At 45.9% G+C, this 13,628-nt stretch overlaps 1 protein-coding gene across 5 annotated transcripts in view; it reads right to left on the minus strand.

Moving 5' to 3' along the window:
• Positions 1-13,628, minus strand: part of MPDZ (multiple PDZ domain crumbs cell polarity complex component) — a 662,189-nt gene that overhangs the window by 566,759 nt on the left and 81,802 nt on the right. For all 5 annotated transcript variants that reach the window (XM_029605550.1, XM_029605570.1, XM_029605559.1 and 2 more), the window contains exon 7: positions 6,118-6,246. In XM_029605550.1, the coding sequence (XP_029461410.1) occupies positions 6,118-6,246 (129 nt within the window). The remainder of the gene's footprint in view (positions 1-6,117; positions 6,247-13,628) is intronic.

Below are 13,628 nucleotides of genomic sequence, written 5' to 3' on the forward strand. Positions count from 1 at the left end.
TGATGGCCAGGTGGAGGTTAGTGAGGAGGGTATTTATGGAGGTGAGACAACTTTCCCAAAATTTGAGGGTTTGGGGAACAGATTCTTTGATAGGGATGAGGATTTGTACGTCATCCGCGTATAGGAAGAATTTGAGGCAGAGGTCAGCGAGGAGGTGGCAGAGGGGCAGTAGGTATATATTGAAGAGGGTGGAGTATAGGGAGGAGCCGTGTGGGACGCCTTGGGTAAGGTGGATATGGGAGGATTCGGATTTGGCAATTTTAGCAGAGTAAGCTCTATTGTTTAGGTACGAAGTGAACCAAAGAAGGGCAGTGCCTGTGATACCAATATCGGCTAATCGGTCCAGGAGGATCTTATGGCTAATGGTATCAAAGGCAGCGGAGATGTCTAGGATGGCGAGGATGAAAGAATGCCCTTGATCCATGCCTTTGAGTAAGGTGTCGGCTAACGAGAGAAGGAGGCTTTCAGTGTTGAGGGACTTACGGAAACCAAATTGGGAGGGGTGTAGGATGTCATGATCCTCAAGGTAATCAGAGAGCTGAGAATTGACTATCTTTTCCATAACTTTGGCTAGGAAGGGGAGATTGGAGATGGGGCGGTAGTTAGAGGGATTGGAGGGGTCGAGGGTGGGTTTTTTGAGGAGTAGCTTGACAACAGCAAGTTTGAGGGGGTAAGGGACTTTACCATGGGTGAGGGAGCAGTTGATGATATCGGCAATGGGTTTTGAAATGATGGAGGAGATGGATAGTAGATTTTTTGTGGGTATGGTGTCAGAGATGTGTGCAGCGGGTTTAATTCTTTTAAAGGCAGATTCAACTTCTTTGGCGAATGTTAGCTCAAGGGAGGCTAGATTGGTGGTCGGAGTTTTAGGGAGCGGGTTAGCTGGGGTAGGGTTGGGGGAGAATTGAAGGAGGATGTTGGCTATTTTGCTTTTGAAGAACTGGGTGAGTTCTTCACATTTATTACCAGCTTCTTCATCCGTGATGGGTGGGATGGTGGATTGAGTGAGTTCCGCCACGTAGGCGAAGAGGGCTTTGGGATTGTATTGGTAATCATGGATTTTTGCTGCATAAAAGTCACGTTTGGTCTGGAGGATCAGGAATCTGTAGGAGTGGAGCGTAGATTTGTAAAAGGCCGCATGTTTTGTGGTGGGGTTTTTACACCATAATCTCTCTTTGATTCTAAGATCGTTCTTAAGTTTTTTTAGTTTGGGAGTGTAGCATGGTTTTCTTGTGCTGTGTGACTGAGGTATCTCTTTAATTGTAAGTGGACATAGTTGGTTGGCTATTGTAGAGATGATGTTCCATGAGGCGAGGACTGCATCAGGAGTGGAAAGATCTAGATTGTTAAGGGACTTGGTGCAGGAGGAGATCAATTCATCAGTGGGACAGGATTTACGATAGGAGATTGTGTGGCTGTGGGTATGAAAGGGAGTGGGGGGGGGGGCCTTTGTGGTGAAGAGTGCCTTGATGAGGGAGTGGTCAGACCATGGGACGGGAGTGCAGATGGGTGAGTCAGGGGATTGAATACTGGAGTTGATGAAAATGAGGTCAAGGGTATGGCCTGCTTTATGGGTGGGGGAGGAGATAATTTGCTTGAAGCCAAGGGCATGTAAAGAGTTGAGGAAGGTCGTGCTGGAGGATGTGGCGGGGGGGGGGGGGAAATGTCTACATGAAGATTGAAATGGAAACAGGATGCTGGGCTTGATGGACCCTTGATCTGACCCAGTATGGCATTTTCTTATGTTCTTAACTCAATAAGGGGGGAGAGGTTGTGTTCCAAAAGGCTGGGAGGTGCATATATGAGACAGAGTTGGAGCTCTTTAGATTTGAATAGGCCGATTTCCAACTACTGGGGGCGGTAATGTGTATGAGTAAGTTTAAGGTGTTTTTTGGCTATTAGGAGTAAGCCACCCCCTCTTTTTTTAGGTCTCGGGATAAAGAAGATGTCATAGGTATGGATGGGAAGCTGATTTAGGAAGACGGTGTCAGTGTTCTTGAGCCATGATTCTGTGATAGCGCAAATTTCAGGGTTTATTTATTTATTTATAAACTTTTTTATACCGATATTCGTGGCAACATCATATCGGTTTCCATTGTAACAAACAGGGTGAAAATACAATGAACAGGAGGGGGGCACGTGGATGAATAGGAACAGAGAGATTAGCGAAGGAAATATGAGAACCAGACAGCAACATCAACATTAAATAAGTAATAAAAACAAGGTAAATATTCAACAAAAGTTGTAGTTACGATTACAGCCACCGTCACAACAGAGAAGTTGTGAATGTGATTGCAACCACAACCACAGGCCAGTTTCAGCAAGAGTCATAGCAGGGTTGCCATCCGTAAGAAGGTCATTGAGGATGGGTTGCCATCCGTAAGAAGGTCATTGAGGATGGGGGCCTTTTTGAGAAGTGATTGGGCGCTGAATAGTAGGATGACTAGGGAGGTGAGGCCCAGGAATTGGGTTAGTGGGGATACCATGATTGGAAGGAGGGATTTACGCTGAATAGGGTGGCAAGGGAAGGAGGGGAAGGCAAGTCTGTGGGTGGGATGATGAATACAGGGTATGGTATATATGGTTGATTTTGCAGAGGGGATCGAGGTGGTAGATGGGGCTCTAAGGGGTAGGAGGGGAGGGAGGTAGATGAGCTGTCTTCTGGCTGTGAGAGGGAGGGCATTCTCAGCAGGGTGTCCGGTTGCAGTGGTGTGGCGAGTTTGGAAGCTGGAAGTGGGTAGTTCTCGGGCGAGGGCACTGGGACCCCACTTGGAGGGTGCTGATGGCAGAGGACAGAGTAGGAGGTAAGGGCAGGGTAGCAGAAGGTTAAAAGTAAGTGTGAAACCAAAATTGAGAGTGATATACGGGAGGAGGTTGGGAGGGCAGGAGATGGTACAGTTGAGAGATTTTACAATCAATCATGAAAAAATCATGAAAAAATGCGGAGGTGGCACAGAGAGGGTAGCACAAAGGGGCACACAAAGGGGCAGGCCCCTTTGTCGCGCGACGCCTGCATCGAGGTTTCTTTTAAAGCAGGGCTCAAAGGCCCTTGAAGATGATGCAGTCAAAAATGGGCGGCTTTGCTGGTGGCTGCGATGCGATGGGGGTGGAGGCCCGATTAGAGTAGCGACCCAACGGAGCGGCCTACGTGCGCCCGAACCAGGAGCCCTGGACCCCGGCGGGTCAGCGCAGGGCAGGCGATGGCAGAAGAGAAAAGGTACCTGCGTCGAGGTTTATTTAAAGCAGGGCTCAAAGGCCCTTGAAGATGATGCAGTCAAAAATGGGCGGGCTTTGCTGGTGGCTGCGATGCGGTGGGGGTGGGGGCCCGATGCGACCCAATGGAGTGGCCCACGTGCGCCCGACTCAGGAGCCCTGGGTTGGGCGCTCTATCTCCTTTTTAAAGGTTAGTACCAGCAGCCTGGTTCCACTCTAGTTAAGATGAAGCTCATCCCCAGAATGTTCCCCAGTTCCTAACAAATCTAAAACTCTCTTATCCTGCACCACTATCTCATCCATGCATTAAGACTCTATTCGGCCAACCTCTGGGGTCCTCAGTTGGACTAGGTAGCATTTCTGAGAAGGCACCCCTGTTGGTTCTAGAATTCAGATTCCTAAGAGCCTAAATTTAGTCTCCAGAACCTCCCTCCTCCACTTTCTTGTCATTAGCACCTACATGTACCACATTAGTCGACTCCTCCCCAGCACTCCATAAAATCTTATCTAGGTGGCACATGAGGTCCATTACCTTCACACCTGGCAGCAAAGTTACCAAGCAATACTCACACCCACCAGCCACCCAGCTATCTGCATCCTAGTGTTTGAATCACTCACTTTAACAGCTATTCTAACCTTTCCCTCCTGGGCATTCAGCCCTGAATACCCATCCTTAGTGCAAAAGGATAAGACATCACCTGGAGGGAAGGTCCTAGCTACAGGATCATTTCTTGCCACATCAAGTTGATGGTCTCCTTCTAAGTAACCATGCTGCTTTAGAGAGGTAAAAGTGCTGCTTGACTAAAGATGGGGCCACTCTACTGTGTCCTCTATATACCTCTGTCTGCCTCAGTTCCTCCAGGTCTGCAACCATGGCCTCCAGATATCGAACTTGCTCTGAGAGCCAGGAGCTCTTTGTACCGGGTGTACGCATACAACACCTACCAACAGGCAGATAATCATACGTGCAGACACTCTCTGCAAAAGACTAGACAGCCCCCAACTTTTCAGATCAGCAAGTGACCTTTGTAAATATACACTAGCTAATTAAAAACTAACACACAACAAATACAGCTAGTAATAATTTAACCCTTTAGGAATTTTATTTACTTATTTATTTATTTTTAAAGACGTTTAGGCATTCTTTCCCAGCAAGTCCAACTTACCACCAACAGATAAAGGTTCTGCAGTCAGCACCAGAACATCTATATGACACCTCTTCTCTGCTGTAAAGTGTACATGCAGGGCTATGTGTGGGTCAGATAGTTATGGGAGTAAAGGGACTTTACTGTTGTAGAAAAAAACCACAGTATGTAATAAATAATGGACACACACACTCAAAGTAAATATAAACTTCTTAAATTTTATTACAATTTTAAATAATATTTAAACTTAAAAAAACTATTTATAATTTTAATAAAATAAAATGGAACATGTGTGGTACTATCTAGCTTATTACCTTTATTGTAAATTTGTATATTATGCGCATTACTAGTTCACTGCCTTTGCTCTGTATGTTCTGTTCATTTGTTAGTTACTTTCTGTCCTTTTTTTCACCCTCTCCCTACAGAGGATGCTCCCCTTCCCCTACCCTTGATATATTGTATTTTCTCTTCAGTTTTATGTAAACCGATATGATGTACCCTCGAATATCGGTATAGAAAAGCTAATAAATAAATAAATACATAAATAAATATACATAAACAAAAGAAAAAGTTCAGGGGGCCTAAGAAAACCAGATCCTGAAATCCTATGGGTTTGCTCGCTGTGGTAGTACCTTCATGGCTATGAGCTCAAAGAGCTCTCATTAGGTACTTGAGTCTCCACGAGTTGCCCCACTATTGCTATCAGACTCCTGATGTCAGCTCTTGACCCCTCTCATCTCCTCCATCATTTGCATGCCCTCTCTGAAAGCTTCCTCGGACACTACTCACAGCCAGGAGCTGGTGCCCCAGCCACTGAGTCAGGCTAAGGAAGAAGCATCAGTTACAACCAGCAGGAACAAACAGCTTCCCCAATAGTCTCAGCTAGAAAATATCCTCAGCAAATCTCCTTCCCCTATTACAAGTTTTGTTATACACCTATAGAGAACTCGAAGCATAATCTATTAACAACTCAAATGCAACACTGACCATCAAATAAATACAACTCAAATAATAAAAGCCTATTAACACATCACCTAACAAAGTACAAACCAAATAAAATAAAAATTCATATAGACAACAACTCGTTATCAATGAACAAAAGGCCAACTTCTCTATTAAACATCCTAGTTAATTCCAAAGGCCTGTCTAAACAGCAGTGCTTTGACTACTTTTTTACGCAAAGGCAAGTCCCACATTAATTAATTCCAACTGGTAAACTATAATCCTTATTCCATTATGATCTTTTGAGTTTTAACATGTTTTAAATTAATTATATTAATATATAGCTTAGTTCTTTTTTTTAAATAGCATCTAAAAAAATGTTTAAAATTCTAGTTTTTTATACTATTGCAGAAATTATAACCAGCCAGAGAATTCTATGACTGAGAAGCACTTATGGATGCAGCATGATAGATCACATAACTTGTCAGTGTAAATAAACAGAAAACCTTTAATCTTTAAATACATTTCATACTCAAAGTTGTCTTTTTGCCTATCCCTCTGAAAAATGAGAATTGGCATTTTCTACCCACATAGTATCTTCATTCAACAAGGACAATCAATAGTAATGAGTGTAACTAAGGCTGGATTTTCTAAGGTCGCAGACCTTAGAAAATCCGGCGGTAATGGGGGGCGGGGGGGGCGAAACAGGGGGCGGGCCTGTTTCGCCACCAATAGTGTGATCTTTTCGTTTGCGATCCGCATAGAAAATGACCCCCTAAATTTGTCAGGTCAATGAATTATGAAAACAAAAAGCTACCTGATCTGCAATTCCTCCTGGTAAGATGGTTTTTACTATAACACCAGTTGATCTTCCTCCAACAATGCCAAATCCAAGACCTGATCCATCATTTACCAGTTCAATAGTCTCCATGTGCTGCCAATGAACCTGTAAAAGAAAATTCATAACTAAAAAACTCTTGTATGGAAAAATGGATTAAAAATCCTAAGAGCCCAACTTTCAAAACTATCCATAGTAAACTATTTGCTTGAGTGAGTGGGCGTGTGGAGATTTATGCTAGTTCATTTTATAAAATATGATGGAAGCCATCGAGTTTTATAAAATACTATGTATTTCTATCCCAAAAGTATATGGGTATGTTTCAGTATACATGTATATTTGTAATGCAGGAACGTGCACATTTTCTCTACCCATTTTATAAAAATATCTACCTTATAAATGGGCCATGACCGACGGCCCGCAAATGCGCAGTAGAGCGCAGCTCTACTGCGCATGTGTGGGCAAGGACGTCGGTCTTAGCCAGCGTAAAAAAAAAAAACATGGCGGCGTCGGGTGGCAGAGGCAGCGGCGAGGGAGGGTGGGGGGCGGCGAGGGGTGGCGGGTGGCAGCGGCGGAGGTGGCGATGGCGGCGGCGGGTGGCAGCGGTGGCGTCGGGTGGCAGCGGCAGCGGCGATGGCAGCGGCGATGGCGGCGGCGGCGATGGCGGCGGCGACGGCCTGTAGCGAGGGAGGGAGGAGAGAGAGGGAGGGAGGGAGGAGAGAGAGAGGGATTGAGGGATTGAGTGAGGGGGAGGGACTGAGTGGGGGGGAGGGACTGAGTGAGGGAGGGAGGGAGGGGGAGGGACTGAGGGAGTGGGAGGGACTAAGTGAGGGAGGGAGGGAGGGGGAGGGAGGAGTGAGGGTGAGGGAGGGGGAGGGGGGTGAGGGGGAGGGACTGAGTGAGGGGGAGGGAGGGACTGAGAGGGGAGGGAGGGACTGATGAGAGGGAGGGAGGCATTGAGTGAGGGGGAGGGACAGAGTGGGGGGGAGGGACTGAGTGGGAGGGACTGAGGGGGAGGGAGGGACTGAGAGAGGGAGGGGGATGGGAAGAGTGAGGGGAGAGGGAGAGGTGAGAGACAGGGATGTGAGTAAGTGGAAGGGTAAGAAGTTGTGGGAGCAGAGAAAAAGGGAGTGGAGGAGGGCTGAGGGAGAGGGGATGGGATTGAGACAGGGTGGGAGTGACTGAGGGAAGGGGAGGGAGGTGAGAGTGAGGGGAAGGAGGCAGTGGGAAGACAGAGAGTGAGTAAGACTGAGGGTGGGAAGGGGGTGGAGTTGACTGAGGGGATAGGGGGAATGAGGGAGAAAAAGTGTAGGAGGGTTTCTGTTTTCGAAATGTGACACGAAAAACAAAAAATGTATGTAGCCCGTTTGTGACGGCTTAACTGCTTGTATACATATATTATGCACTAATAATTAACTGTAACAATTCACGCATAATAACCCATTGCAGGCATTTTAGTATGAGCATGCGTCACTGACTATCTGAAAATACCTGCGCACATACTTAGAATCCCAATTTATCAATACCTCCATAAAGTCACCTAGACCCTCTAGCACTCACCATGAACTTCCAACCAGTTCAATCAAAAAACACGAGACAAAAAAAAACATCCAAATGTCAAATGCAAGCACGATCAATCAGGTATAAAAGTGTTTAGACAACTTGGTAATGTAATGCGCGTACTACCTCTTACAAAATAGCAACTTGTACACACTTACAAACCCTGCTCCAGAATGCCCCTCTTCCCTCTTGTTCATGTTACATGCAACACTGCTTGTGCACATATACTCTCGAGGTTTATAAAATAGTATCTACTCACATACATGCAACTTCTTTTCTTTTTTTTTTAATTTTATTTTTCTAATTTAATATTACAGCAAGACATCCATCTTACTAAAAGAAAATGGATATAGGCAAGTCAGTACATAATAAAAAATAAAGAGAAAATAATTTCACATTCATTGATTACAGAACATATTGCATTTCCCCTTAAAGAACTTTACATGCTACTTTTACAGGTGCAGCTCCAGGTTAACCTCTAGCAATTACCTCTCAATACTTTAGAAACATGTTTTTGCACCAATATTCCTAGACCGCATTGTCGCAACTGTTTGTCTGTGTGTGTGTGTGTGGAGGAGGGGAGGGGAGGGGGTTTCACTGTTCCTATACAGCTCCAAGTCATCAATTCTTTTTCTATTTGGAAAAATTGTCCTAGATAGACATCTACAATATGAAATTGGGGGCTCTCTGACACTTAGGATATCTTTTTATCTGAAACAATATATAAGCCATAAGACATTTTTTCTTATTAAGAGCAGAGATATTTTATAGCAATTCCTATATTTTTGCAATATAGGATACTATTGTTCCAGTCCTTATTTTCAGAATATCTCCTTAATTGGAATACAAATTCAAGACTTTGTTCCCATTTGAGGTGAGTCTTGAATGAACTAATCTGTGATCGCTTGCAGAACTGAGCAAAATTGATTTAGTTTTATATTCTGCTGTGTATGCAAAGATATGCACCAATGGTAAGCCCCCATAAGCTGAACAGTTCATAAGCCAAAGATTGCTGTGGAAACAGCTAGGATGGTTTGAAATTCTCTGTTGAGTCGATCTGCCAATATGTTGGAAATTCGCAGCAGATAGATGGCCTGTATAACGCTCAGTTTCTTTCTGCCCAATTCCAGATATATAGGACCTCCTGGCACAGAGGCCATGATCCTGTTCCTACTTGCGTGTTGATGTAAAACACTCTGGGTGTCTGTTTTGGATCAGGATGCACTTTCCTTGATAAAGCATATCTGATTGCTCTTAACTCTAGAAAACCAATTTGACAGCAGCTCTCTTGAAAAGTCCAGATTAGTATTATTATTATTTATTTTGATTAACTGCATTGTTGAATTGCCTTGCCTTCGAGGGGTTCCAGTGTGCACACCCCACCCTTTGGTAGAGGCATCCATCACTAGAACCACTTGATAAGGGAGCAAGCGGTAGAAGGGTTAATTCCATAAGAACTTACTTATGTAACCATAGCATAACTCCCATTTTATGATCGTTGTTGAGTGTCAGTGGAAATAACAATGGTTGACTGCATTGATTCCACTGGGTATGTAGGCTCCACTAAAAGGTAGCACATGTAAAGACGGAACCACATGGATGGCTGCTCCCATTTGATAGAGGGCTACAAGGAGCCATTTGTCGGACAAACAAAGAGAAGAGAGGGAGGTTGCAGATGAACAATGTCATGGTGCTGGCTCGGTAGGGAGGTAAGCATGCTCTTTCCTATATTGAGTCTATCTAATCCCCAATGAATTTGAGTCTCTTAGTGGGATCCATGCTCAATTTCTTGAAACTGATCAGAAAACAAATGGTGTAGAGATCTACGGTTGAGTTCAGAGAGCAGAGCACTTTGTCCCTTAAGTTCGCTGTGATAAGCCAATCATCCAGTTCAGGAAGACTTGTATTTCCTAGCGTCGGAAATAAGCTGGCCACTACCACGAAGCATTTTATAAAGACCCTTGGGGCTGACAAAAGGCCAAATCGAAGTACTCTGTACTGGCAGTGTGAAGTGGCCACCTGGAAGTGGAGATAGCATCATTGCAAAGGGTGGATAGTATGTGAGTGTATTCATCTTTTAGATACAATGCATATCCATTTGTCCTTCTGTATACAGAATCGTGCTGAGAGAGCTCATTTTGAATTTCTCTCAGAGTATATGTGTCTTCAGATGTTTCAAGTCGAGAATAAGCTGTAGACCTCCCATTTTCTTGGTGATAAGGAATCATCAGGAATAGAAACCAGAGCATGTTGCAATGCTGGGATTGGTTCTATCGTCATGTTAGAGAAGATATTGGACTGCCAGTCAAAACTATGGTAAATAAGATAGATCTTAATGTAGCGCGAACAATGTAGAAGGTATGAAGGATGGGAGAAATGCAACCAGTACCCAGATAGGATCCAATATTTTGGATTCTTCTCCCTACTGGGAGGGTCAGAAATGGATTGTTCAAAGGGATCAAAAACTAGTCCCGTTTGGATTGGGCCTGTAATGCAGGTTTCTGTGACAGTGTTCTCTTTGTCGAGTCCTGGGCAGATGTGGCTGTTGACGTTGGTCGGGAAGGGCCAGTAGATGATATTGTTGAAAAGACCGGTAAAGCCCCCTGTGATATTATAGTCACTTGTATGGATAGACATGATGCTGTGCTATGGTGGGCAGTTCAGGAGCCATCGAGAGTGACTGCATTGCTATATTTTGGTCCTTAATCTATGCAAACCATCTCACAGAGCTTTTCCCAAAATGATTGTCCCCCTAAGCAGGGAGGTCTGCCAGTTTTCCGAGGACATTCTCATGGATGCTACTTGCTCAAAACCATGATATAGGTCTAGCTCAAACAGATGTGGATGAGGTATGTGAAACGGAATCAAAAGGATTCAGAAATTGAATGGAGTAGATGGTGGGTGGCTCTCTTCTGCAACCAAGAGTGATTGTGGTTAGTAATTGCTTTGCTCCATGGCAGGCAGGAAAGGCTTCACTGTCTGTTGAGTACCAGTCTTGTTTGTCTTGCATTGTATTTTTTTTTAAGCTACTTAGGATCTCAGATAACACCAACTATAAATTTAGAAAATAAATAAAACTTTGAAAGCAGTCATGTATGTACTGAACCAGGTAGAATTGGTGGATGATAATACGAGCAGATATGATTGCACTCCGAAAAATTTTCTTGCCATAGTTTTCTAGAGGAGAATCTGAATGATCCATGTCGTCTTTACTTTCTTCATAGCAGGTTCAACCACTATGGACTGGTGAGGCAGATGGACGACACCAAAGCCTGGTGATTGTTGGACTCTGAATTTGAGGTCTAACTTTCTTGCTGTAGGAGCAACTGAAATGGGAGTTTTCCACATTATCATTTGAAAAATATTGAGTATGTTATGAAATGGAAGGGACATGGTCTGGCTGTAGTGTCCAGTATTTGAAGAAGCCTACAGAGCTTGGAGCAGGTGTCATGAACCCTGCCCGCGGGTCCCCCCCGCGAGCAGGCACTCTCCTTACCTCCCCCCATGCTTCACCCAACGTGGCACGGATGCTGCCATCGGGCCATTCAGTGCGGCCGGAGCCGTGGTCTTGAGTTGCTCACGCGGCCCGGAGGCCGCCCTGGATATCCGTCTTCACCGCGGCCAGAGCCGCGGACTTTTCAGCATCCTCTTTGCGGCTGGAATCCACCGCTGATGTCATCTCCTCTTTGCGGCGCGCAGGCCGCATCCCCGGGCTCGATTAGCAGCTGGAGCCTCCCCCGGGGCCTCCTGCAGCGGCTGGAGATGCTGACGTCATCGAGGCCTGCTTCTCAGGCCCAGCCCTGCCATCTGTGTGGAAGACGTCGGTGCAGGCCACTGTCCGCGGTCCTGCACAAGCTCCTGCTTCCTTCTCTTAGGCGCCGGCGCGCATCTCTTCTGAATTTAAAGGGCCAGACACAGGAAGTGTGCTGGCCCCACCTAAGGATGGACTTCCTGCTTTAGCCCTATAAAATGGCTGTCTTCACAGTACGTCTTCGCCTTGCATCAGAGTTACTTCACTCTGGAGGCTCCTGCCTGCCAGAGCTCCGTCAGGTCTTTTATCTTCTCCATGGAGTTCGTCTCGTTTGTTCCTCGTCATGCCATGTCTTCGTGCCTGAGGTCCTCGTCCAGGTGTCCTGGTGTTTCGACTCCTGGTGTTTTCGCCTCCTGGTGTCCTTCTCTCTTTGGCTGTTCACGTCAGCGCTCATGAGCCTTCTGGTCCTGTCGGTCCTTCTCCCTTGGACGACGTCTTTCCGGGTTGTAGAGGCCCTGCAGGTGGACTGGTGTCTGTGCTCCCTGAGCAGTCTCGTCCTGCCAGCCATGTTGGTGCTTCGGATGACATCGGCTTCGTCGTCGGAGTCCCCACCTCGACTGGATCCTTCCCTGCGCTCATCCAGTTTCTCAGCGTGGTCTGTGACCTGCCTCCTTGGGCTGTGTAGGGCGCACAGTGGGACAGGGTGGTCCGCCCATGAAGGTGGGCTGAGTAGGGTGCCCTGAGAGACAGTGCCAATGTCATCCTGCCCTGCGTCTTGTCTTGTTTGGATTTCAAGGTCCTCGTCATGTCTGCACTTCAGAGTCTTGTCCCTGATTGCCGTTGCATTGACCACCCGGTCCGTGATGTCTTCGCATCAGCCCTGGTGTTATGTCTTCCATAGTCCCTGGTGTCATGTCTTCACCTTCGTCATAGTGTCATGTCTTCATGTCAAGGCCCCGTCTGCCCTCAGCCTCAGGCCAGGCCTGCTGCTCCATGCCGTTCCAAGCGGCAGGTCCGAAAGGGTTCGGAATGGTCGGAGGACCATTCACATTCCAACATCATCCTGTTGTGGCCTTGGAAGCTTGCAGGACTGGCGGAGGGTAAGACCCGTCTGCTATAGTGGAACACGCCGTCAACCCTCGGTTTAGTCCTGGATCCGTCTTGGGTCGGGCTAAGGTCCAAGGGCACACAAAAACACCCCCGTTCTCAACAGCAGGAGTCTTTGCAGACATGGACACCCAGTGCAGTACCCATCTTTTCCACAGAATAAGCAAGATATTTTGGTGACAAGGTGTGGTCCAGAGGATCTGGAAGAGGGTTGGAAAGTATGCCAATAGAGTCTTCATCTGAGTTTAAAACGATCAGATTGCTTACCTACGATTCCAGTGAAGGGGGCTTCTAGTTGACTATGAGAAGCAATAGACTGGTTTTAAGACCTCTGATATGCCAAATCCTCCACTATATGCAAAATCGATCTCATGCATATTCATTGTGGATATCCTGAAAACCTGGCCTTTTTGTGACACTTGAGGACTGGAGTTCACCATCACTGTGCTAGAATCTGCTGTAATGGATAATGAAGGATCCCTGAGCAAGGGTTCTGATGATAAGTTCACTCCTATAGGTGATATCAGGACTCCAGGCTGTAGTATCACCATAACGATACTAGAAAGAAGATGCTGGAATGTTCTTTCCATCTCCTTGGTCAAAGAGGTAAAGAAACTCCTCACCAAGTCTGCAATTTGGTCAAGCAACTGGTGGGACATCTTCTTCTGAAACCATCATAAACTCCTGCAAGAAGACAAGCGGCCTAATAAAATATAGCGGTACTATAGAGGTCATAAATAGTGCAGTCTTCAGATGAAGTCCTTCCAAAACTAGTCTAGGCAGGATGAACGCCCTAGTTTTTGATGGTGGTGGGGTAATCTGACCCACTGTCCCGCAAAATTAGGTTGAGTTGCTTAGAGCTGTGCTGGTAAAGCAGCTTAATATATCAAAGTCTGCAGTGGATGTGTCAAGGACTGATGGGGCAGAATATTTACATGCTGTGGTATGTTTCAGCAGGTCTTTAGAGACAGATATCGAGGAATCAGACACAGATCGAAGATATTGCATCTGCTGCATCAGAACTGCACTGTGGCCCCTTGCAACGTGTATAGCAGTGGAGGCCATAATCATC

The sequence above is a fragment of the Rhinatrema bivittatum genome, chromosome 1 (genome assembly GCF_901001135.1).
Source record: "Rhinatrema bivittatum chromosome 1, aRhiBiv1.1, whole genome shotgun sequence".
Lineage (NCBI taxonomy): Eukaryota > Metazoa > Chordata > Amphibia > Gymnophiona > Rhinatrematidae > Rhinatrema > Rhinatrema bivittatum.